General features: G+C 43.5%; 1 protein-coding gene and 1 long non-coding RNA gene across 12 annotated transcripts in view; one reads left to right on the top strand and one right to left on the bottom strand.

The window, feature by feature from the left end:
• The window catches only part of LOC126067441 (signal-regulatory protein beta-1-like), a 173,451-nt gene that overhangs the window by 51,709 nt on the left and 95,011 nt on the right, over nucleotides 1-26,731 (bottom strand). For 3 of the 8 annotated variants that reach the window (XM_049869304.1, XM_049869308.1, XM_049869311.1), the window contains 4 exons: nucleotides 23,591-23,905; nucleotides 22,665-22,994; nucleotides 13,742-13,856; nucleotides 10,531-13,072 (listed from right to left, as the gene is read on the bottom strand). The exons of 3 other annotated variants lie outside the window; for them this stretch is intronic. In XM_049869304.1, coding sequence (XP_049725261.1) covers nucleotides 13,744-13,856; nucleotides 22,665-22,994; nucleotides 23,591-23,905 — 758 coding nt within the window. In that variant the 3' untranslated portion in view covers nucleotides 10,531-13,072; nucleotides 13,742-13,743. Of the gene's footprint in view, nucleotides 1-10,530; nucleotides 13,073-13,505; nucleotides 13,569-13,741; nucleotides 13,857-13,966; nucleotides 14,031-22,664; nucleotides 22,995-23,590; nucleotides 23,906-26,731 lie in introns of those variants that run through there. 2 more of the 8 variants (XR_007515401.1, XM_049869314.1) reach the window with 2 other exon arrangements.
• LOC126067447 (uncharacterized) lies at nucleotides 56-25,861 on the top strand. Of its 4 annotated transcripts, XR_007515403.1 has the most exons (5): nucleotides 56-247; nucleotides 1,124-1,239; nucleotides 9,874-9,924; nucleotides 23,694-23,964; nucleotides 25,744-25,861. It is a non-coding gene; the product is annotated as an uncharacterized LOC126067447 (long non-coding RNA). The 4 variants fall into 4 exon arrangements; XR_007515405.1 differs by lacking the exon at nucleotides 23,694-23,964; XR_007515404.1 differs by lacking the exon at nucleotides 1,124-1,239.

A 26,731-nucleotide genomic window follows, 5' to 3' on the forward strand; every position in this document is an offset into this window, starting at 1 on the left:
TGAGACTCTGGCAGTTTCTGCTTCTAGATTGTGAAATAGAAACCAGACACCATCTAAGAGGTTACCGAGCTGAAAGTTCCAAGAAACAATGATTTTTGGAGAGTTGCTGCCAACCCCTTTAGTGCCCAGGCTCTGTGCCCTGGGCCCTACGTGCCATCTCAGGAACGCTGGTGCCTGTCCTGATCCAGGAGCCCCGGGACATGGACTGGGTGAAGGCTTCTGCCCCAGCACCTTGCAACGGTGGAAGGTGCGTTCAGCCTCTTGTACCTGCCCAGCATCTGGGCTCAGAAAAGCTACACAGCTGGAGTCAGGAGGAGAGCTCCACAGGGCCAGTGCGGCGTTTTGGTGGAGGTCTCAGGGGATGGGAGTCCTGTTTTCCCCACTCCAGTGGCATCAGTGGTTACAGTGAGCCTGAGTCAGTGTGTACTGAGGGCCCCTGGATTTGCAGCCAGTCCCTGCCCAGAGTGCAGGGAGCGCCTCCTTTCTCCTTCTTGCAGAGGAAGGAGCTTTGGCTGAGCAAGGAGTTAGACCCTGGGAGGGACTTGTGTTTTCTGTTTCAGAGGATGGGGGAAGCCTGGGGGAAGGAGGAGGGGAGGCGAGCAGGGGACTAGGGGTGATCATCCTGCAGGGAGAGCAACACACCCAGAAACACAGCTAGGAGCAGGGGTGCCTCTCACGTCTGTCCACCAGTCTGGGGCCAGCTGTGGGGAGAGTGGATGGCCGGAGAAGTGGCCACACCAGGAATGTGCCTCCTCTTCCCACTTCTGAACGATCATGTCCAGCTCACACCGTGGTGTCCAGAGCCTCTCAACCGTGCGCTCTTCACTTCTGTGGGCCCATCGCCAGGCGCTGCTGTCTGTGACTTAGTTTCTCCTCTGCTCCAGGCCCCTGCCTCCTTCCTAGAGGCTGACTGTATGTTTGTGATGAGAAGGGACCAAACCAGTGGGGAAATCCGAGACATGACAGGTTTTCCTCTTCCCCTGAGACCTTATTATTCTGGCTTAAGTGTTCTGGAATTCCCACTTTTTGAAATGTTATCCATAATTTGTTATGATCCACACAGTTGAATGCCTTTGCATAGTCAGTAAAACACAGGTAAACATCTTTCTCTGCTTTCACCCAGGATCCATTTGTCATCACCACGGCCTCTTCTGAATCCGGTTTGAATTTCTGGCAGTTCTCTGTCAGTGCACTGCTGCAGCAGCTTTTGAATGATCTTCAGCAAAATTTTACTTGCAGGTGATATTAGTGATATTGTTTGGTAATACCCACATTCAGTTAGATCACCTTGCCCATAGAATCCTTCATTATTGCAACTCAGGGCTTGAATTTTCTCTTCAGTTCTTGCAGCTTGAGAAATGCTGAGCGTGTTCTTCCCTTTTGGTTTTCTAACTCCAGGCCTTTGCACATTCATTATTATGCTTTGTCTTCTCGAGCCGCCCTTTGAAATCTTCTGTTCAGCTCTTTTACTTTATCGTTTCTCCATTCGTTTTAGCTACTGTACATTGAACAGCAAATTTCAGAGTCTCTTCTTACATCTGTTTTGGTCTTTCCTTCCTGTTTGTTTATTTATTTATGTGCTTTAGGTGAAAGTTTATAAATCAAGTCAGTCTCTCATACAAAAAGTTATACACACCTTGCTATGTACTCCTAGTTGCTCTCCTCCTAATGAGACAGCACACTTCTCCTCTGCACCCTGTATTCTGCGTCCATTCAGCCAGCTCCTGTTCCCCATTTCCTTCTCATCTCTCCACCAGACAGGAGTTGCTCACATAATCTCAAGTGTCTTCTTGGGCCGAGAAGCTCACATCTCACCAGTATCATTGCCTATCTTATAGTCCAGTCTGTTTTGTCAGAAATTAATATTGCCACTCCTGCTCTTTTTTCATTGCTTGCTTGATATATTTTTTCCATCCTTTGAGTTTTAGTTTGTCTGTGTCTTTAAGTCTAAGGTGTGTCTCTTGTAGGCAGCATATAGATGGATCATGTTTTTTTTTTTATCCTTTCTGCCACTCTCTGTTTCATTATCGGTGCATTTAGTCCATCTACATTCGGCGTGACTATGGGTAGGTATGAGTTTAGTGCTGTCATTGTGATGTATTTTTTTTGCGTTGTTGACAGTTTCTTTTTTCCCTTTACTTTTTTTGTGCTGAGCAGTTTTTCTTTGCAAATTGTGCGTTCCTCTTTTTCATTGTTGTTGATTTTGTTTTTGCTGAGTCTTTATGTTTTTCTTGTATTTCATTTTGATGTGTAAGATTGTTAGTGTCTTTTTGTTACCTTATTATTTATCCCTATTTTTCTAAGTTTAAACCTAACTTTTAACTCCCTATAATTGCCTTGATTTCCTCTCCATATGAAAGATCTATGACTACTTTATGTAGTCCTTTTTTCTTTATCGATTTAATGTTGTAATCTTTTACATAAGGACATCGCTGTTTCCCTGTTTTGAGCATTTATTTATCTTGATTTATTGTTGTGATTTGTCTATCCGGGTTGATATCTGGTTGCTCTGTCCTGTGTTCTAGTCTTGGGTTGATAGCTGATATTATTGGTTTTCTAGCCAGAGAATTCCATTTAGTTTTTCTTGCAGTTTGGTTTGGTTTTTGCAAATTCCCTAAACTTCTGTTTATCTGGAAATGTCCTAATTTCACCTTCATATTTGAGAGACAGTTTTGCTGGATGTAAGGTTCTTGGATGGCAATTTTTTTCCTTCAGTGCTTTATATATGTCATCCCATTGTCTTCTTGGTTTCTGCTGAGTAGTCCGAGCTTGTTCTTATTGACTCTCCTTTGTAGGTGACTTTTCGTTTATCTCTGGCTGCTCTTAAAATTTTCTCTTTATCTTTGGTTTTGGCAATTTTGATTATAATACGTCCTGGTGACTTTCTTTTGGGATCTACCTTGTATGGGGTTTGATGAGCATCTTGGATAGATATCTTCTCATCTTTCATGATATCAGGGAAGTTTTTGCTGACAAATCTTTAAAAATTCTCTCTGTATTTTCTGTTATCATTCCCTATTTTGGTACCCCAATCACTCATAGGTTATTTCTCTTGATAGAGTCCACATGATTCTAAGGGTTTCTTCATTTTTTTTAATTCTTTTCTCTGATTTTTCTTTGAATACATTGTTGCCAAGTGTTTTATCTTCAGTCTTGCTTATTCTGATTTCCATTTCCTCAATTCTGCTCCGCTGACTTTCTACTGAGTTGGGTAATTCTGAAATTTTATTGTTAACCTTCTGAATTTCTGATTGCTGCCTCTCTATGGATTCTTGCAGCCTATTAAATTTTCCATTATGTTCTTGAATATCCTTCTTAATTTCCTCAACTGCTTTATCTGTGTGCTTCTTGGTTTGTTTTGCATTTTGCCCGATCTCCTTGCTGATGTCTTGAACACTTCTCTGTATTAACCTTTTGCATTCTTTGTCTAGTAATTCCGGGAAAACATCTTCATTCAGAAGATTCCTGGATTCTTTGTTATGGGATTTTGTTGAAGTGATCATGGTCTGCTTCTTTGTGTGATTTGATATCTACTGTTGTCTCTGAGGCATCTATAAGTTATAGTATTAATTTATTTTATGTTTGCTCACTGTGTCCTAGGTTCTTGCTTTGTTTTGTTTTAATATACCCAAATAGGCTACTAGAGTGAGCTAACTTGATTATTGGAGCCTTTGGAGCACTAATGTCCTATCACCAGATGGCTAGAATTGTTACCAGGTGTATGAGCCTAGGTGCCCATTCACTGTTCTTGTATAGATTCAGCTCAGGTGTCCAGGTGGTCAGTCACCTAGTGTGTGGTACAGGCTCTCATCTACGATCTTAGAGGAGTAGTGGTGATTGGTGCATGTGCAGGTTTCTGGTTGCAGCAGAGGGTCACACTCTGAGGAAGGCAGGGAGCTGACAACCTTCCCCTGAGTGTCTGTGAGGAAGGTGCATCCCTGTTCTCTACAGCACACTGGTGGGTGGGCTGTCCAGCCATACCATAGGGACCCAGTACTTTTAATTGTAAGGACTGGGAGGCATCACTTATCCTTGGACCCCTGTCATGGGTGGCTGGGTAGGGTGGGCGGAGCCACCAGTCCTCAGACCCCTGCTGTGGGTATGTGAGCACACCATTTACTAGGCAGAGCAGTATGAAATGTCAAAACCCCTCCTCTCTGCTGCACAGCTGAAACAGTTACAGCCAGACCTCCAGCACACTCGCCCTTGCAATATAACAGCCAGATCCTATCTGCTGTAAAGGGGCCACCTGTGTCCATTCAAAGGCTGTGGACTGCTTGTGCCTGGACAGGAGCTGCTTTTGCTCTAAGTCTCCAGATTAGGGGAGCTGGCAGATTATTTTTCCCCCGTTCGTTAATTTGTTTCTTCTCCAAGGCTGGGAGACTGGCTCAGGGAATACAGCAGAACCTATCTCAGACCCAGGGAAATCAAGTGTCACCGAAGCCAGCTGGTGCAGAGGGAGGAGGGATCAAATAGATGGGAGAGAGTTCTTTCAAAAGGAGGAACTACTAGATCCAAGCAGTAAATTAGACAAAATCACTTACTTTGTGCTGCAAGAACTGTTTCATCTCAGATTCTGGAGACGTGTAGATTATGTGTGCTGGCTCAGCCCCTCACCTTCTTTTGATGAAGCAGCCATGTCCCAAACGCTACTGCCAGCCCCGCCATGGTCATGCCTGGGGATCGGGGCTGAGGCACTCCCGTGAAGTCAGGTCTGGCAACTCCTTGCTGCTTCTGCACCATCTCTCCTTTCCCCTGTCACTCAGTCTGATTTCTTAACTTTTCCTTTGATGTTCAGGGTTCCTAGCTTGTCATATATATAATTGATTCACTTGTTGTTTTGGGTCTTTGTTGTAAGAGAGACCACCGGAAGCATCTGACTGCTCTGCCATCTTGGCTCCACCTCCCTTTCCTGTCTTTTTTTTTTTTTTGCTTTAGCAAGGGGAAATTTATTTTCTCACAGTCTAGTAGGTTACAAGTCCAAATTCAGGAGCACTGGCTCCAGGGGAAGGCTTTCTTTCTCTGTCAGCACTGGAGGAAGGTCCTTGTCCTCAATCTTCCCCTGGTCAAGGAGCTTCTCAGGCACAGGGACCCCATGTCCAAAGGACACTCTCTGCTCCTGGTGCTGCTTTCTTGGTGGTATGAGATCCCCAACTCTCTGCTTGCTTCTCTTTCCTTTTTATCTCTTGAGAGAGAAAAGGTGGCACAAGCTACACCCCAGGGAAACTCCCTTTACATCAGGATCAGGGATGTGACCTGGCTAAGGGCGGTATTACAATCCTACCCAAATCCTTTTTAACATAAAATTACAATCACAAAATGGAGGACAAACAGAATACTGGGAATCATAGCCTAAACAAGATGATACACACATTTTGGGGGGGACATAATTCAATCCATGACAGTGATCAACACATTTGACCCCAAAATCTTTTACGATGTTCAGCACTCTCTTTTTAGTATGTGGGATGTGGCTGCGGGGGAAGAGGTCTCCACAGAGATGCAGCTCAGTTGCTGCAGGAGTTTGGGGCACATTATTTTTTCTTACATTTTTGATTGTGTTTTCTTTCTCTGTATCATCGTATCTTCCTCTCCATATGGAAGGTGTATGATTACATTTCTTAGTCCCTCTTTATTATTTTAATGTTGTCTTCTTTTATATAATAACATTGCCATTACCGTGTGTTGGGCTTTTTTTTTTTTTTTTTTTTTTTAATCTTGCTTTGTTTTTTGGATTTCCCTGTTTGGGTTGACTTCTGGTTGCTCTGCCCAGTGTTCTAGTCTTGGGTCGATACCTGATATTATTGATTTTCCAACCAAAGAACTCCCTTTAGTATTTCTTGTAGTTTGGGTTTGGTTTTTACAAATTCCCTCAACTTGTGTTTATCTGGAAATGTCTTAATTTCACCTTCATATTTAAGAGACAGTTTTGATGGATATGATTGACTCTTGGCAGGCAATTATTTTCCTTCAATTTTTTAAATATATCATCCCATTGCCTTCTTGCCTGCATGGTTTCTGCCGAGTAGTCCGAGCTTATTCTTATTGACTCTCCTTTATAGGTAACTTCTCATTTATCCCTCGCTGCTCTTATAATTCTCTCTTTATCTTTGGTTTTGGCAAGCTTGATTATAATATGTCTTGGTGACTTTCTTTTAACATCTACATATGTGGAGTTCGATGAGCATCTTGGGTAGATATCTTCTCATCTTTCACAGTATCAGGGAAATTTTCTGCCAACAAGTCTTCAACAATTTTCTCTGTATTTTCCGCTATCCCTCCCTGTTCTGGTACTCCAATCACTTGGTTATTTCTCTTGAGAGAGTCCCACATGATTCTTAAGGTTTCTTCATTTTTTTTTAATTCTTTTATCTGATTTTTCCTCAAATATATTAGTGCCAAGTGATTTATCTTCAGGTTCAGAAATTCTAGCTTCTACTTGCTCAATTCTGCCCCTCTTTCTATTGAGTTATCTAATTCTGTAATTTTATTGTTCATCTTCTGAATTTCTGATTGCTGTCTGTCTGTGGATTTTTCCAGCTTATTAAAGTTTTCATTATGTTCCTGAATAATCTTTCTAATTTCTTCAGTTGCTTTATCTGTGTGTTTCTTGGCTCGTTCTGTGTATTGCCTCATTTCCTTCCTGATTTCTTGAAGGGTTCAGTATATTAAACTTTTGTATTCTGCATCTGGTAATTACAGGAATGCACTTTCATCTGGATGATCCCTGGATTCTTTGTTTCGAGAGACTATTGAGGTGATCATGGTCTGTTTCTTTATGTGACTTGATATTGACTGTTGTCTCTGAGCCATCTATAAGTTACTGTATTAGTTTATGCTTGCTTACTGTGTCTTAGCTGCTTGCTTTGTTTTGTTTTGGTATACCCCTATGGGTCGCTTGAGTGAGCTAGCTTGATTATTTTCACCTTTGGAGCTCTGGGGTCCTGTCCCCAGATGGCTAGTATCAGTCTAGGAGTCCATTCAGTTTTCTTGTATGAATTCAGCTCAGGTTTCAGGTAACTGATCATCAAGTGTGTGGTACAGGCTCTGTCCTACAGTCTTAGAGGAGCAGGGGTGATTGGCGTATAGACCCGTATCTGATTGCAGCAGGGGGTCACGCTCTGAACAAGGCAGGGGGCTGAGAACCGACCCCCAAGTGTCTCTGAGGAAAAAGTGTCTCTGTTCCCTAGAGCTTGCTGGTGGGTGGGTTCTGCAGAGGGACTATGGGCACCCAAATTTTTCATTGTAAGGACTGGGAGGTACCAGTTATCTTTGGACCTCTGTTGCGGGTGGCTGGGTGACCTGAGTGGAGCTACCAGTCCTTTGGTCCCTGATGTGGGTAGGTGAGGACCTTGTTTAATAGGCAAAGCAATGTCAAACATCAAATACCCACCTCTCCACTGCTCTGCTGAAATGGTTGGAGTTTGTTAACAAGGGCCTATTCTCCCGAAATAGGCCCACACAGGTCCATGCAGAAGGGAAAGGTGCTCAAGGTCCACAGATGGTTTATGCCTGGACAGGAGCCGCTTCCGTCCTGAGCTCCCCCAGTTAATGGAGCTAGCAAATTATCTTTTCCCCCCATTTGCAAATTTTTTCCTTCCCCAAGGCTGGGAGGACGGCTCCAGGTGCTCACCAGGGTCTATCTCAGGAGTAGAGATTCAGCCGCTGAAGCTGGTTTGCGGGTGGGGGGGCGTGGTAAAATATACACAAGTACTTAGCTTTTGCCGAGAGCGCCATTCTCCTTAGGTTCCTGAGGTGTGAGTGGGCCGTGTGGCTGGCTACTTCTCCCTGAGGAAACTGAGGCCGAATGCTAGGACCAGCCTGCCACTGCCACCGCCACTGCTCTGGAAATGGTGCCTGAGGGCTCCCCGCAATTCAGGTCCGGTAACTCCTCTCCACTTCTGAACAGCCTCTTCCTCCCCCTGCCCCTCAGCTCATTGTCCAAGCTTGCCTTTGATGCTCAGGGCTCCCAGCTTGTCACAAATATACTCATTTCACTTGTTTTTTCAGGTCTTTATTGTAAAGAGGGCTCAAAGGAAGCATCTGTCTATTCCGCCATCTTGGCTCCACCTCCCTGTTTCCTTTTTAATGACCTCTTGCTTTCTTCATGTATGATGTCCTTGATGTCATTCCACAACTCGTCTGGTCTTTGGTCATTAGTGTTCAATGTGTCAAATCTATTCTTGAGAGGGTCTCTAAATTCAGGTGGGACATACTCAAGGTCATATTTTGGCACTTCTGGACTTGTTCTTTCTTCAGCTTCAACTTGAACTTGCATAAGAGCAATGATGGTCTGCTTCAGTCATCTCCTGGCCTTGTTCTGTTGATATTGAGTTTTCCATTGTCTCTTTCCGCAGATGTAGTTGATCTAATTCCTGTTTATTCTATCTGGTAAGGTCCACGTGTATAGCCGCCATTCCTGTTGTTGAAAAAAGGTATTTGCAATTAACAAGTCATTGGTCTTGCAAAATTCTATTATGCAACTTCTGGCGCCATTTCTATCACCAAAGCCATATTTTTCAACTACTCTTTCTTCATCTTTGCTTCCAACTTTTGCATTCCAATTTCTGGTAATTATTAATGCATCTTGATTGCATGTTTCATCAAATTCAAACTGCTGAAGTTGGTAAAAGTCTTCATTTCTTCATCTTTGGCCTTTGTGGTTGGTGCCTAAATTTGAGTAATAGTTGTATTAACTAGTCTTCCTTGTAGGCATATGGACATTATCCTATTACTGACAGCGTTGTACTTCAGGGCAGATCTTGAAATGTTCTTTTTGATAGTGAATGCAATGCCATTCCTCTTCAATTTGTCATTCTCGGCATAGTAGACCATATGATTGTCAGATTCAAAATAGCCAATACCCACCCATTTCAGCTCACTAATGCCTAGGATATTGATATTTATGCATTCCATTTCATTTTTGATGATTTCCAATTTTCCTAGATTCATACTTCATACATTCCTGTTATTAATGGATATTTGCAGTTGTTTCTTCTCATTTTGAGTCATGCCACGTTAGCAGATGAAGGTCCCAAAAGCTTGGCTCCATCCACACACATCGTTAAAGTTGACTCTACTTTGAGGAGGCAGTTCTTCCCCAGTCATATTTTGAATGCCTCCCAACCTCAGGTTCTCATCTTCCTGCACTGTATGAGACAATGTTCTGCTGGTATTCTTAAGGTTTCATTGGCTACTTTTTTCAGAAGTAGACTGCCTGGTCCTTCTTAGTCTGTTTTAGTCTGGAAGCTCAGCTGAAACCTGTCACCATGGATAACTGCTGGTATTTAAAATACCGGTGGCAAAAGTTTCAGTATCACAGAAAGCCACCACAGTGCAACCAAATTAACCAACACATGAAGATACTCAGTTGGTGACCCTTTTATGTCCAACCATCCATAGCCAGGCACTGGTTGCTGTAACTGGTCCCTACCACCTCCATCTAAGGGATAGACTGTATGTCAAAGCTAGGTGTTAGAACAAGAGGAAAAGCCAGAGCAGGGAGTGAGCACCCTTGATGAGATGACAAGATTCCCCTCCCCTTGTGATATCAGCATCTTTTTCCATTTTTCTAGGGTGGTGAAACCCACACTGGGAGGTCCATCCAAGGCTCCTGCCAAGAACTGGGCAGAAATTTTCCTCCAACTTCCATCATTCTACCCTTCCTCGCACGTCCTCACTTTCGCTTAGACTCTAAGGACTTTGGAGGGTGGTATTCTTAGTGGCATAATGGCCAAGAACATTGTCTTTGGAACCAGATACAATTTAGGTTCAAATCTTGAACCTACCTCTTAGTAGTTATGTAATCTTGAGCCCGTCATGTAGACCCATATATCCTACAACCTTCTTGATATCTTCATTTCTGTGCTTCAGGTATCCAAAACTGAGTTCATGATCTACATTCACATCTTCTTCTCCCAAGAGGTAAAGTGCTATTTTCATCACATCATATTTAGATTACCTACTATAACCGCGATTTAGAACTGTTGATGTGGACTTTGATCACCTGAATGTGGCAGTGTTTATCAGGTTTTTCCATTGTAAAGTCACACCCCTCCCCCCATTTTGTACTCTTTGGAAGGGCAAGCACAGTCCACACTTAAGGCATGGGGATTTATGGTTCTCCTTTAGGGTGGAGTATCTACATAAATGATTCTAGATATTTGGATGAGATATTTGTCTCTTTTCACAAATTTATCAATTTATTCAATCACTTACATCAGTATGAACTCATGAATATTTATTACGTATTTGGGATGTAATTCAATAGTACTGTATTTATTTTGTTACTCAAATTATTCCAGTTTTAGTGATTGGGAACTCTTTATTTGGTTGTTGTGTCAATGTGGGGTTTTTTTTTTTGTTATTGTTATGTTGTTGTTTGAGCACTTCCTTACTTTCTGAAGAATGTTGAATTTTTGATGGAATTTTTTTAAACTTAAAGTAGAGAGAACAATCTTTAAAGAAAGAGCTTTAGAAGTTAAGAACCAGGTGATTGAATTGAAAATAATTTTATTTTGATATCCAACATCTAATATCAACCAATTTCTTGCACAAAATTTCATTTATTTATTTATTAAACAAAATATTGAAGAGCTTTTTATACGACAGTCACTATTTTGCCACTGAGGATACCTTCCCTGTAAGAATTTACATCCTGTTTGAGGAAGACAGACAACAAACAATTAAATACAGGAAGTTCTTCCTTGACATGGTGCTGATATGCATGAAGTTTGAAGAGAAGAGTTTAGTTAAATAATACCAGTCTCCCAACAACATGGTTTCAATTCACTACATGATGAGTTCAATGTAATTGCATAAAGTATAAACTTCACTGCTGGCTCTTCAGTTCACAAATCACTACACAAATAACAAATGCTCATCGTGGTCAGTGAACATTCAGGTCACTTCTTTTAAAGTCTGTTGGTGAAGGATTTGTGAATCTTACCCATTTTATGCTCAGGCAGCAAAGCATGGAGTTCTGTTGCCTCCTCTGATGGTTACGGTTCTGGGTCAACTTGGCTGGGCCATGATTCCCGATGGTTTGTTAGTTATGATTAGGTTGGCAGCTATGTAGTGATGTAATCACCTCTGTAACAAGATCTGATATAATGTAGTCACCTAAATTTTAGATTATGATGTACTAAATAAATATTCTTTTTACTATTTTTTTCATTTCTCTATATCTGGTTTAGGTAGGCATATCTGATGGAGCAAGTGGTTTGTGATTGTCTGCTAACCTAAAGGTTGGCTGCTTAAACACACCCAGTGACTCTGTGGAAGAAAGGCCCAGAGAGCTGCTTCTATAAAGATTACAGCCAAGTTTTATGAAGCAGCTCTACTGTGTAACACATGGGGTTTCCATAAATCAGAATCGACTTGATACCAATGGGTTTTATTTTGCTTTTTTAGGCATTTATAGCTGACAGTAAGAATGTTTTTAATGTTTTGACAAAAAAAATTGAAAGCTCATTAAGCAAGCACTATTTTCCCAGTGACTATAAACATCAGTTTCCATAGTCTCAATTTGCATGCTCATTTTTATGATCCCACAGCTACCATGCAAAGTGAAGACTGCTCATATTTAGTATGTCAGAGGGTAAGAGTACTATGACAAAAAAATTAACCAGGTTAAGAGGAATTGAAATTCCGGGTGAGGGGGGGTATTGATATTTTACATAGAGTGGTTTACAGAAAAAAAACAAAAAACAAACCCAGTGCCGTTGAGTCGATTCTGACTCTTAGCGACTCATAGGACATAGCGATTCTGACTTATAGCGACCCTATAGGACAGAGTAGAACTGCACCATAGAGTTTCAAAGGAGCACCTGGTGGATTTGAACTGCCAACCTCTTGGTTAGCAGCCGTGGCCCTCCCCCGCTCCCCGAAGCCTGAGCTTCTCCCACAACTTACAGTCAGGCCCTCTGCTTCCTGTAGACATAGATGGCAGAGACACAAACCACCAGCAGGGCCTTGAAGCCTATAACCACTATGCCAGCAGGGTTTCCAGGGTTTATATAAGGTACCTTTAATAAGGTGACATTTAAGCAGAGACTTAGAAAAGGGAGGGAGTGACCCAGGTAGATATGTCTGAGAAGAAACAGGGGAATGATATAACCTGACTCGTGTTTCAAGGAATCATTGTGGTTTCCTGAAGCAGTAAAACTGAAATAGAGAAGCCAGTTAGGGGTAGCATGATCCAAGAAGAGATGATGGTGGCGGGGGTGAGGGAGTAGTGATGGAGGTGAGGTATACAGAGGATGGATATAACTCAGGGGTGTGCTGGACTGGGCTTGTACTGGCTCATGAAAGCTGATTGCTAAATTTTCGGGAATTTTTCAATCTGGTTGCTAAACTGTTAGTGGCTTGAAATTGGCCTTGGTGGGAATATTTACACCACAGAAATTGGAAAACGCCACAAATTAGGCTTTTTTTCTTTTCCTTTTGGAGAGCCAATTGTTAACCGTTTGTAAGTCTATCTCTGGATACAAGCAGTTTGAAGGCCGAATAAAGTATGGGTATAAAAACTTTTGGAACACTCATAACATGTGCACCTTGGGCAACAGGGTAGGGGAGGGTACAGGATGATATAAGAACTAGTACTCCCGTCACAGAGAGGGGAGGGGAGATTTCTTTTGGGTTTGAGGAGTAGGACACTTGGGCAAAGAGGGAGAAGAGAATAATTTTTCTTTTTTAAACAGGATTAGGGATCTATTTATGTTCAGAAGGCAAGGCTGGGAAGTCAAGGGTGGGCAGAAATCCAGAAGCTGAGAAGAATTCTTGAGAGCAGACTTCAGTATGTGGTTTATGGCCTCATCGCACAGCAGCAAATGACACATAACTTGATATGTTTAGGAAACTTGACTTTTTCTCATATTCTAGGGAACCGGAGTGAGTCAGTCCTCAGAACCAGTTCCTAAGACCTGTCATTGGGGCACCAAGGACTGTAGGAAGGAACAGCAGGAGAGTATGGGCAGGCAGGTGTCCAGAGCTCAGAGGCACATGGAACAGAGTCTGTGGAAGCTTCCGTGTAGCACCTTGTCTCAGGCTGGGCAGTCTGCGGAGCAAGTAGCTGTGGGGACACAGTTGTACTTTTAATTATCTGCTCATTATTGAGACATGTTTCCTGAGTGCCTACTGTGTCCCGGAGGCTGCTCTCCTCCTGGGATGATAGTTGTGTTGTGAGGGAATAGGAAGCTCCCAGGATAGTTTCCAGCCATCTTCATCTTTCTCCCTGAGTCCTCACTCCCATCCCCAGTCCTGTCCACTCAGCCATGTGGTATATCAGTTGGACCCCTCATAGCAGGTGATCTAGAGGTTCTCAACATTACTCTAAAATGTGGATTTCTTTTGCCAGCATGGAGCCCCAGTATTCAAGTAACCTGGAGATGGTCTCCAAGGGAACCACTCGCTCAGTTGCCCCTCACTCAGCACCCCTTGCCATTTCATTCATGGAACCTCTAGGACCCTGAGGATACCCTTTGAAAACGCTTGGCCTAACCCACCTCCTGCAGGTCTCCACATGCTTCCTGGCAGCTGAGAACTTCTTAGAGAGTTCCAGGAGACTCCTGAGGGGAGTAGAGAGGGTTTCACTTCTCTTAACTCCAGGTGGAGCCTAACACTGTTACAACTGGGACCTTCTGGGCTGGTCCTCCTTGCAGACCTTGCCCTTCTGGGGACAGACATTGGCCTGTGCCGCCCCCCCCCCCCCCCCGAAGCCTGAGCTTCTCCCACAACTTACAGTCAGGCCCTCTGCTTCCTGTAGACATAGATGGCGGAGACACAAACCACCAGCAGGGCCTTGAAGCCTAGAAGGAGACCTCCAAGGAGGAGGAATGGAGTCAACAGCACTGGGACTAGAAGTTAACAGGCAGGAGAAGCCATTAGAGGAGGTACACAAGAGTCCAATCCCAGGGCTCCCACTTACTCTCTCTGAGGCTCCCTATGCCCACTGATGCTCTGAAGCCTTTGAACTTGCGTCCTGTCTGTCCTCATTCTCACTTATCTTCTCAGCAGCCAGGATAGTCCTCCTTGAGGGAATAGGTGGGGAGAATGTGTACTCAGTGGCATACAAGTGTAACCCTTCACCTACTTTCTTGATCCTCACAACGCTGTGGGGGCAGTATTACCCCTAGTCTGGTGAGGAAACTAAGGCTTAGAGAGTTTAGAGAGGGTCACGAGATGAATGGGATTCAATCTAGGGCAGTCCATACTGTGGTCTGGAGATCCTGTTTTTGGAGCCAAGACAAATCCACCATCTCAGGGTCATGGGAATTATGTCAACATTGTAGGCAAGGGAGTGAGGACAGGTTTCCTTCAGAGAGAGTTTCAAGGCTTTGCACCAAGGAGCGGAGGGGCTCTCAGGGCAGCCTGACCTAATGAAACCTGCTGCCTGGAATCACCCTGGTAAGTCAAACAATGGGACTTTCATGCCTGGGAGGGGCCTCACATATGATCTAGTCCACCTGCCCCCAGGGCAGATACCACTTCAACTCTGTTGGACACAGAAAGATGGATATGGGAAAGCATGCCTTTGCTTTCTTTGTGTTTTTATGAGAAGCAGTTTTTGTTTTTAATATTAAATGAATAGAAATATTAAAATATTTTTCTGAATAAATAAGATAGTGGTGGTACCTCCTTAAGAAAGGAGTGGGGACACCTCCCTATTTGTTACTGCTCGGGTGTTGGAGGCCACAATCCTCAGCTGAGTCACTCTCTGGAACTTTATCTCAACTGAGGACAGCTACATTGCCTAAGGTCACGTCTCCTTCTAGGGGGCAACTGAATCCAATGACTGGCTGAACTGTGGTGTATTCCCTCAATTCGAAACGACTCTAAAAGTCCATCCTAGCTCTACAGCCCTCTGTTGGAGTGAATGAGTCTTTTGTTGTTCACCTGCAATTGTGCTTCAGTTATATACTTCAATATTTTTCACCCCCAGTTCTGCTTCCTATACCCCTTCGTGTATATTGATCTTGATGGCACTCCCCAGTGAGCTTCCTGCATTCTTACACTCATTTTGGAGTCTGTTTCCCAGAGAAACTGACCTATTGGAATTGGGCTGAAAGTGATCTGGAAAGCAGATTCTGAAATGCAAATCTGAAACTGGATCACTCATGTTGTGGATAAATTTTGTCCCTCTCAAAATATATGGTGAATTCCTAACTCCCAGTACTTGTGAATGTGATCTCATTTAGAAAAAGTCTTTCTGGATGTAATCAAGTTAATATTAGGTCCTACTGGTTTTGGGTGGGTCCTAAATCCAATGACTGGTATCCTTATAAGAGATGGTTTCAGAGATACAGACACACAGAAGGGAATCTTGTTCTAAGTGGCACAGATTTGCTGTATTGGCTGGATTCAAGGATTCAGATTTACTCTGATTAGCTTAGGACAATCACCTGGTCTAATGGCAAGACACCTTCAGCAACATCCCGTATTACTCCCTGAGTGCTAGTTTCCCATCTGTAGAACTCCAGACCAACCGGGTGGTGGCTGAAGCAAGAAAGGAGACCACAGGTAAACTGAAATATGCATTTTTCTCAGTCCTAATAAGTTCCTTTAGCTTTTCTCCTAGTGTACATGATAAGCTTTCTGTTTTAATTACCCCCCGTTTTTTTGTTTTTTTGCCTTCATTATACAAATAATTTTAATTGGATATAGAATTCAACATTTATAGTTTTTTTTCCTCCTTTAGCAATTTTATGCTCTTTTTTATTGTCTTCCCATTGACCCCATTGCTGTCGAGTCGATTCCAACTCATAGTGACCCTACAGGACAGAGTAGAACTGCCCCATAGGGTTAACAAAGGAGCACCTGGTGGATTTGAACTGCTGACCTTTCGGTTAGCAGCCATCGCTCTTAACCACTATACCACCAGGGCTTCCATTGTCTTATGCCCTCTTTTTTCCAATGGGAAGTCATGTGTTATTTCTATTGTTTTCTTCTATGTCATTTCTTTGTGTATCTGTGTGGCTGCTTAAAGATATTCTCTTAATCTCTCATTTTCAAGAGTTTATGACATACATAAGTTGTGCTGGAGTTCAATGAGCTTCTTGCATTTATAGATCAATTTCATTTGCAAAATTTGTGGAATTTTAGCCATTTCTTCAAATAGCTTTTATACCTCAACTTGTCTCTCCTCCTTCCCACAAGCACCTATATTCTTGCTTTTAATCTTTTTCCTCTCTGCTTTTCAGATCAGGTAATTTCTATTAATCTATTTTAGTACCAGTTGCTGTCGAGACATTCTGACTCACAGTGATCATATCTGTGTCATAATAGAACTGTGCTCCATAGAGTTTTCAGTTGCTGGTTTTTCAGAAGTAGATAGCCAGACCTTTCTTCTGAAGTACCTCTGGGTGGACTCACCTCCAACCTTTCAGTTAGCAGCTGCACATATTAACTGTTTGCACCATCTGGGGAGTACATTACCCCTAGTAATTCTTCCATCATTTCCAATCTGCTCTTAAGGACAGCCAATAAATTTTTTATTTCATATATCCTTCGATTCGATGGCACTGGGATCTGGGACGTTATTTTATGATTTCCTTTTGGTCTTTTTAAAGTAATTTTTATTTATTTGATGACATTACCTACCTGTTAATTCACTTAAAAATATTTTAAATTAGTTATCGATCATAGATTTAATAGCTGAATCAAAATCCTTGTCTGCTGATACATACATTTGGATCATCTCAGGTTAATTTCCACTGATTGCTTTTTATGTTGAGAATTGCTTACATTTTCCCTTTCATCATATGCATAAATTTGGATTGTATCCTGGACTTTGTAAATGAGATATTGTAGAGACCTTGAGTTATACTGCTATGAAGAGATTTGATTTTTTTGAGACAGTTAGTTTTGGCTAAATAGTTTTTTAGATAGTTCATTTGGCTGAATTAATACACAGAATTGGGGCTGCTCTTCTCTGATTTCTCCTTTCTGGAATTCCCCTGTCCTCCAGGGGCCGTGGTCACCAAAATGCTATCCTCTAACTCTTCACTCCACAAGACTGCAAGCTTCTATCCACGTTACAGTTGACTGGTGGACATTGATTTGGGCTGATGCTTAGCAAAAAGCTGTACCAACGGGAAACACAGTCGCTACTGCTCCTTTCATTCAAAGTTGATTCCTCTGCAGTTCCTGCCTGCTTGTTTTCACCCTCCAAAGTCTTCAGAAAGTTGTTCCAGTACTCGCACTTGCTATCTTCAGAAAATTGGCCCAATGAGCTATTCCACCTTTTCTTAAAGTCTTACTTTTTATGTATTAAGACTTTAATCTAGTCTCCTGGAGAACATTGCCCCAACTCTGCAAGGTATTGCCACCTAGCAGGCACTGTAATTGTGTCTTTAGAAGGTCATTTCATCATTCTATAAAGCCAGCTGCTTCAGCATGATGGTGAACATAATAAGATCAGTGAATTACATGAGCATGGGCCCATTGTTGCACTTCATTTACTGTGAAGTGAGTCCCTTCATCCGAGGCAATGGTGTGTGGGATACCATGACAACGGGTGAGGAATTCTATAAGTCCATGAATGGTAGTTTTGGCAGAAGCATAGTGTGCAGGAAAGGCAAATCCATATTCAGATTGAGTGTCTATTTCAGTAAGAACAAAACTCTGCCTTTTCCATGATGGAAGCAGTCCAATGCAATCAGCTGGCCACCAGGTTGCTAGCTGATCACCTTGAGGAATAGTGCCATGTCGAGATTGGCAGATTGGATACTGAGCAATGGCTGTAGCCAAGTCAGCCTTGGTGAGTAGAAGTCCATGTGGCTGAAGCCATGCATTATCTCCATCCCCGACACCATGGCCACTTACCTTTTGAGCACATTCGGGCAATGACAGAAGTGGTTAGGGAAAGAGAATGACTGGTTTCCACCAAACTTGTCTTGCTCAGTACTTGAATGTTAAAATCCTCCTCTGCCAAGGTCTCTCTTTGGTGAGCATTCACATGAGATCTAAGTATCTTCACTCCTTTGACCAATTCAGAGAGGCCTATCCACATACCTCTTCCCCATACCTCCTCATCACCAATTTTCCAATCATGTTCCTTCCCAGTCCCTGGCCATCTAGCCAAACCATTGGCCACAGCCCATGACTCAGTATAGAATTGCACATCCGGCCATTTCTCCTTCCAAGCAAAGTGAACAACCCGGTGTACTGCTCATAGTTCTGCCCATTGGGAGGATTTCCCTTCATCACTATCCTTCAGGGAGTCCCAGAAAGGGGCTACAGTGCTGAGGCTGTCCAATTTCAAGTGGTGCTGGCATGTCACATAGAACCATCTGTAACCAAGGCACAAGTTTTCTCTTCCTCAGGCAGCTGATCATAAGGAACTCCCCATTAGGCCATAGGTGCAGACTGGGAGAGGGAAGTTAATGTGTCAGGGGTGGAGACCATGAGCATTTGGGCCACTTCCTCATGTAATTTACTTGTGCCTTCAGGTCCTGCTCAAGCCCAATCTCGTATAAACCACTTCCATTTAATGATGGAGTGCTGCTGTGCATGTCTGACTTTATGACTCTGTGGGTCAAACAACACCCAGTTCATGATGGGTAGCTCAGGCCACATAGTGACTTATTGGCCCGTGGTAACCATGCAGTCTCTACTAAGGCCAAGTAACAAGACAAAAGCTGTTTCTTGAAAGGAGAGTAGTTATCTGCTGAGGATAGCAGAGCTTTGCTCCAAAATCCTAAGGGTCTGTGCTGTGATTCACCAACAGGGGCCTGCCGAAGACTCCAAATAGCACCTCTATCTGTCACCGACACTTCAAGAATCATTGAATCAGCCAGATCACAAGGGCCAAGTGGCACAGCAGCTTGCATGGCAGTTTGAACCTATTGCAGAGCCTTCTCTTGTTCTGGGCTCCACTCAAAACTAGCAGCTCTTTGAGTCGCTTGACAAATAGGCCAGAGTAGTATATCCAAATGAGGGATATGTTACTTCCAAAACTCAAAGAGGCCCATCAAGTGTCGTCCCTCCTGTTTAGTTGTAGGATAGGCAAGATGAAACAACTTATCCTTCATTTTAGAAGGAATATCTTGACATGCCTCACACCACTGGACCTCTAGAAATTTCACTGATGTGGAAGGGACTTGAATTTTTGTCAGGTTAACTTCCCACCCTTTAGCACACTAATGTCTTGCCAATAAGTCTAGACTCATTGATGCTTCTTTCTTACTGGGTCCAATCTGCCTAATGTCATCAATGTAAGGGACCAGTGTGATGTCTGCCGGAAGGGAAAGTCAATCAAGTTCCCTGCAGACTAAATTATGACATACGGTTGGCAAGTTGATATACTTTAAGGTAAGACAATGAAGGTGTATTGCCAGCTAAAGGCAAACTGTTTCTGGTGATCTTTCAAAACCAGAATCAAGAAAAAGGCATTATCCAGATCAATAGCTGTACACCAGGTACCAGAAAGTATATTAATTTGCTCAAGCAGTGAAACCAAATCTGTAACAGCAGCTGCAATTGGAGTCACCACCTAGTTAAGTTGTTGATAATCCACTGTCATTCTCCAAAATTCATCTGTTTTTTGCACAGGCCAAATAGACAAGATGAATGGGGATACTGTAGGAATCTCCACCCTTGAATCCTTCAAGTCCTTAACGGTGGCAGTAACCTCTGTAGTCCTTCCAAGAATGCAGTATTGCTTTTGGTCTACTACTTCCCTGAGTAGGGGGCAGTTCTAACAGTTTCCAAGTGGCCTTTCCTTCCATAATAATCCTTATTCCACATGTCAGGGATTCAGTGAGGGTGGGAATTCTGGCATTTGTTGAGTATATCTATTCCAGTTATACATTCTGGAACTGGAGAAATGACTATAGGATGGATTTGGTGACCCACTGGGCCCACAGTGAGACACACCTGAGCTAACTCTCCATAAATAACCTGACCTCCATACACTGCCCCCCAGTCTGACTGCGGGGCCACAGTGACATTTTGGGTATCCCAGAATTAGTGCCAGTTCATATCCAGTGTTCAAAAATCCCTGAAAATTCTGATTATTTCCTTTTCCTCAATGAACTGTCACTCTCATAAAAGGCTGTAGATCCCTTTGGGGAAGGCTGGGAGAAAGAGCAACAGTATACATTTTTGGCAGTGTAATGGGGTCCTTCCTCAAGGAGACCCAGCCTCCACTTCATTCAAGGTGTTCTGGGTCTGCAAACTGGCTGAAGTCTGGGAACTGGTTGAGAGACAGTGACTCTAGTCTGGTGACTCAACTTAGGCTGCCATTTGCTTGACCTAAAATTCTTCTGCTTGTACATGTCCAGTAAATATTTAGTAGATTTCCCATCTCTTGCACTCTTAGGGATACAATGACTAAGTAGCCAATGGCATAAGTTCATATGAGTCAGCCTATTCTGATTACTGCTTTGAGCCTACTGTCCATTATGGTAACTACACCCACCTTTTCTTTGTTGATTAAGTGCCTCCACTGGGCCTCTACAACCATGGGGTCCAATCAGCCCCATTGTAGTTGTTGTTGTTATTAGATGCCATTGAGTTGGTTCTGACTCATAGCGACCCTATGTGAAACAGAATAAAGCACTACCCAGTCCTGCACCATCCTCACAATCGTTGTTATTCTTGAGCCCATTGTTGTGGCCACTGTGTCAATCCATCTCATTGAGGGTCTTCCTCTTTTTTGCTGATGCTCTACTTTAGCAAGCATGATGTCCTTCTCCAGGGACAGAGCCCTCCTGGTAACCTGTCCAAAGTACATGAGAAGAAGTCTTGCCATCCTCACATCTAAGGAGCATTCTGGCTGTACATCTTCCAAGACAGATTCGTTCATTCTTCTGGCATTCCATGGTATATTCGATATTGTTTGACAACACTGTAATTCAAAGGCATTAATTATTCTTTGGTCTCCCTTATTCATTTTAGGTAGGTGTCTTAATTAATTCAAGGAAATGGCTCGTGCAGTTGGAGGCTGAAAAATCCCAAATTCATGGGTCAGGCATCAGGCTAGAGGTTTCTCCTGACTCATGTGATTGCAGGGGCTGAGGAAGTCAACATCAGCATGTCAGACAGCAGGCTGCTGGCTCATGGGGCTGCGAGAGCTAGAGAATCCCCAAATCTGTAGGCTAGATGGCAGTCTGTTGGCTCAAGTCCCAAGAACCAAAAGTCAGATGATGACAAGACGGATGTTGGAGTCAAAGAGAGCAAGCTAGTGAGCTTTGCCAGAATGTCTGTATGTATTAGATGCAATCCACACCTCCAAGGAAACTCCTCTTACCACTGATCAGCTGATCACATCAGATCACATCATGGAGGTGATTACATTATATTACGTTATGGAAAAGCCATCAGTCCACAATGTCTGCCAAACCACTGAGAATCATAACCTAATCAAGTTGACACATAACATTAAACGTCACAGTAAGCAATCCCTCCACACTGTTATTTTTCATTCTTTTCTGGGTGCTCATGAATATATTCTTCTATTTAAATATGAACATTCCGCAGGGCACTGAAACACCACTGGGTGCAGCCATTTTGAAGAAAGGAAATACACTGATAACAGGTTGGACGGGGAGAGAAAAGGATACACTGACAGCTTCTTAGTCTTCCAAGGGATTGAATCAATAGAACCCTTTTAGGAGACAAAATGCAGTGTTGTCATTGTCTTAAATAGGCACGCCCTTTGACCAGAAATGCTTCTTTGGGAATTCATTCCACAGGAATAGTCACACATGAGAGATATATGTACAAGAACACTCTCTGCAGCATTAACTGTATAAGCTGTAAACTTCCTAAATGCAGCTCCTATCCAGTGCACTGTCTGAATGAGCCCTGAGATAGGCTTGCAAAGCTCTGAGGGAGACGAGGCAGAGGTTAGAAAAAACGACGAGGAGGGCTGTGGGCTCATATGCACCTGGGAAAGTCGCGATTGTTAGGTGAGGAAAGCAAGGTCAGGACACTTTGAACAGGTTAATCCCCCTGCTTCCTTCCCTGCCTCCTTCTCTTTGTCTTTCCTTCTTTCTTTAATACGTATTCATGTAAAAATCTCTATAAAGATACATACCAAACTCTAACAGTGGTGGGTGATCTTGGGGTGTAAAATTTCTGGGAAGAAGCTAACTTTATACATCTGATTTATATTTACAAGCATCTAGATTACTCTAGAAGGAGCTCTGATGGTGCAGTGGTTAAGCACTGAGCTGCTAACTGAAAGCTCAGAGGTTCCAACCCACCAGCTGCTCCATGGGAGAAAGGTGTAGCAATTTGCTTCTGTAAAGATTTACAGTCTTGGAAACACTGTGGAGAAGCTCTACACTTTCCTATAGGGTCCCTGTGAGTCAGAATTTACTCAATGGGTTGGGTTTTGGGTTCAATTACTCTATAACAAGCATAAATGAAAGAGCCCTGGTGGGATAAAGGTTAAGCTTTGGTTGTTAACTGAAAGGTGGGTGGTGTGACTGAGAGGTTCTGCAGGAGAAAAACCTATTGATCTTTTCTTATGAAGATTACAGCCTAGAAAACACTGTGGGGCAGTTCTACTCTGTCGCACGTGGTTGCTATGAGTCAAAATCAACTTAATGGCATCTAACAGCAACAACCATGAGTGACTATCTTAACATTAAAACAATAAAGATAAAATTAAGATACAATTTAAAGACAAGCCAGGTAGGGTGTAGTGGAGGTCTCACCAAAGGTTGATTCTGTGCTCTGGTCCTTCTGGGGGGCAGTGAACTTCAGAGTCTGGTTTTTTGTGACTGCTGGCTGCCCGTCATGCACCACCTGGCAGGTGAGCACCACATCCTCCCTGTGGGCAGATGAGTTCACCAGGATCCAGCTGTTCAGGTTATAGGTCCCATCCTTGTCCTCGGTGGGGATCGAGGATGAATCTGTCCGGAACACATTTCCGTTCTCCAACCAGGTCAGCTTTAGGGCCTTGGGGTAGAACTTCTTCACCTGGCAGGTGACATTCACCTGGTTCCTTCGAATGGGGAGTTGGGTAACCTCCAAGGTGGGCGGAACTGAAACAGCACAGAGCAGAAGCTCTGACTTGTGGAACAGACAGATCACAGTGGGGGCGTCTCAATAATGGTTAGCTCCCACAATCATGGCAAGGGAATCACTGAATAAAATGCAAGACATGCAGGAGGTACCCAAGCAATATACAACCTCTTTGCATAATGAATGAAATCACTAGGTACAGTGCCTGGCACACAGTAGGCGCTCAAGGACTGATAGCTCCTATTAGGATAATAATGAGTGAAATCAGCCAGCACAATGCCTTGCATGCAGTCAGAATGTAATAACTGTACCAAAATAAATAAAATCACCAAGCACATAGGTGCTTACTATGTAGTTGGTGCTTAGTAATTGCCACTGCTGTTGGTAAAATAAATGGAACTAACACTGTGCTTGGCACATGGAAGGTGTTCAGCTGGAAGCTGTCATGAAAATAGTAGGTGAAAATGTTGAGGAGTGTGACTGAACATTGTAGGTTTATGGTAATTGAGAAGGACTATTAGGAATTGGATTCCAGGAAGTTCAAGCCCTGGAGCAAACCTGGGGGAGCAGACTGGGCTCTGGGTGAGGGTCTGGGCTGGATGTGAGTGGCATCTACCTTGAATGATGTTAGATAAGTTGGCTGTCCCACGAAGAGAGCCCTGCAAGGTACTGTGGGCCACCTCACAGATGACCTGACTGTGGACGTCCTCTCTGGTCAGCATCACCTGGGTCTTGCTGGAGATGTTGTAGGAGACACTGCTGCCCGGAGGCACCACCTTGGTCTGGAAGGCTGGAAGCTCATCCCCGTTTTTGAACCACTTCAGAGTGACATCTCTGGGAAAGAAGCCATGGGACTCGCAGGTGAATCTCACTGTCTGCCCAGGTGTGATCCTCACCAAGGGGCCAGATACCACAAGAGGAGAGGGCTTGGCTACAAGAAGGAGCATTTGTAAACAATAAGCATCATTTCATCATCATCATGAATGATAAGTATGTGATACTGTCTAGACTCTTCGTGCTTATTATTTTTTAATCCTGCTAATAATGCTGGGAGGCAGGGGTCACTGTCCTCCTCTCATAGAGCCGGAAACAAAGGTTCAGAGAGGTGAAGGGACCTGACCGAGGACAGACATTGAGTGGCGGGGCCAACATGGGATTCTAGGCCTGAGTCCAAAGTCCACTTTCTTTTCCCTGCACCAGGTGCTTTTCCCACCAATCTTGGCACTCGAGCAAATTTACTCGCAAGTGTCATTCTTTGTATTAACTCTTCCTAGCTGGCCTCATCCAGAAACCTTCCCATGTCAGAGAAAGCATTTATAGAAGTAAATGAAGGGGAAGAAGTGGCAGAGTGGGACTGGCATGAAAGCAGCATCCAAGCCGACCAGACCACTGGTGGTGTGACTGCCACAAGTCCTAGCTTCCCCATCTGTAAAATGGGACCATAAGCATTCTCCCAGGGCTGATGAAGATCAAATGAGGCAATGCCAGCATTTCTGCTCTGGACAAAACTCAGAAGATGCTTAACAGGAATAAACAAAGGCATACCTATCTTTAACCCAGACATTATTTACATCCAGAGATCCTTCTCCTTCAGGTATTATTTCATAGTTTCCGTTCTTTCCATCAACAGTCCTGCAGCACCTAATGTGTGCCAAACCCAGAAACTGAAAGAAGGGGGCAGGAGAATGTTTCTCTGAACGTGGGGTCATCTTTTGGGTCAGTTTTGGGTGGAAAACGGAGATTTATTGAGTAAACCCACAGAGGGTAATCTGTTAAGTGATAATTACAAGAGACCCACGGGGATACTAAGCCCAGAAGCACTTCCAGTGCCGGGAAAGCCTCCAAGAATTGAAGAACCAGAATAGTCTATCCCTGTGGGCAGGTCCTAACAGAGAGTCTCTAAATTGTTAATTATTATCCAAATTTCTGTGCCAGCAAACAGAACAAACATTTGCATTTGTGAATATATGACTTGCCTTCTAACTCCCATGAAACATTTTAGGACATAGAAAGCAGGGCACCACTTGAATAAGTTAAGTCATGAGAACACCAAACCAAACAAAAACCAAACTCTTTGCTGTCAAGTCGATTCTGACTTATAGCAACCCTACAGGGCAGAGGAGAACTGCTCCATAGGGTTTCCAAGGAGCAGATGATGGATTCAAACTGCCAACCTTTTGTTTAGCAGCTGTAGCTCGTAACCACTACACCACCAGGGTTTCTATGAGAACACCAGCTGTCTGGATGTCCCTAAAAGCATGACATGGGGTGGCCAGTGACCGCTTATTGAAAGCTCCCAGGTCCTGACCCTGGGCTCATCTCTCCAGCCCCTCAGCTTTTTCACCCTCCCAGCAGCCCTGTGCACTAGGAGACAGTGACCGGCATTTATTGGATGAGGCTCAGAGAGGCATGTGCTGGCCACATAAGGGCTGACGAATGTTAGCATCTCTGTGCTTTATCTTTCCGAGCCTCGTCTGTTTCCGTAAAAAGAGGAAGAAAACGCCAACCTGGTAAGATTGGAGACGGTGTATGTATATACAGTGCTGAGCCTGGTGTGTAGTCCAATGCACCACCCAGTGGTAAAAAAAAAAAAAATAGGTGCTCAATAAATAATACCTATTAATATATTTTTTAATTTTTATTAATATAGGGTCGCTATGAGTCAGAATCAGCTCGATGGCAGTGGGTTTGGTTTTTGTTTTGGTATTAATAAGATTGTAAGATCTGTTCATTATAAGTTCTTAAACTACGTATTTACTCTTTCGGCAGTAAGAAGACAAAACAAAAGCAGAGAAAGAAGACAAAACAAAAGCACACCAAACGAGTTCCAAATCCTGCTCCCGACAGCTGTCACCAAAACAAACAACAAAAACATAAATAAAAAAGTCGGAAGAAACCACCCAATTACAATTGTTCTTTTTTTAAAAAATAATTTCCTCAAGAAGCAAGTTTGGTGGATGGGTTTTCAAAACACAAACAAGATCACAGGCCTTTTCCCCCAGATTAGCTCCTTATGGAAGCTGGAAGCATTCTGAGAAGGGGAGGGAGCAGATTTCCTCAGCGACCTTGTGGTGTGCCAGAGGAGGGAGGGTTCTGTGGCTGAACAGCGAGGATTTGTGGAAATTCCCTCACCTGTTCAGACACAGACCTATTTAAAGATGGGAAGGGTCCCCAACAACGAGCTGGATCTGAACTCGGCTTTGTCTGGTTTTCCCCTCCTGGTGGACAGAGAGGGTGGGAGCCCCTTCTCAGCCCCAGAGGCGTGTCCGTGGGTAGGGTGTTCGCACCACATGCCTGGGCCATATTTTCTTGGGCCCCTAAAGAGTTGTCACTGACATGTGCTAACATACTGCACCAACACCCTGAAAGCTGTTCTGAAGCCCCAGATCCATGAGGAAATTCCCTTGTGAGGAAAAAAATACAATCTTTCTTCTTTGAGCCAAGAGTACAAGTAGCTCAGGGGCTTCTAGCCCTGGCTGTGTATTAGAATCTTCTGAATTCTGGTACCCAGGCCCATGCCAGACCAATTAAATCAGAATTTCTAGAGAGGGGCCTGGGTCTTGGGATTTTTTCAAAGCTCCCTGGGTGAATTTAATGAGCAGCCAAGATTGAAACCACTAAGCTAGTGAACACTCATCCCCAAGCCCCATTTATCCTTGAGCCCTAGAAAGGAAATGTGACCTGTCCAGGGGCATAGGCTTTGGCATAACATTTATAGCTGGCATTTATTGAAGGTTTAGTACATGCCGGGCCCTAT

Source organism: Elephas maximus, chromosome 25 (assembly GCF_024166365.1).
Source record: "Elephas maximus indicus isolate mEleMax1 chromosome 25, mEleMax1 primary haplotype, whole genome shotgun sequence".
NCBI lineage: Eukaryota > Metazoa > Chordata > Mammalia > Proboscidea > Elephantidae > Elephas > Elephas maximus.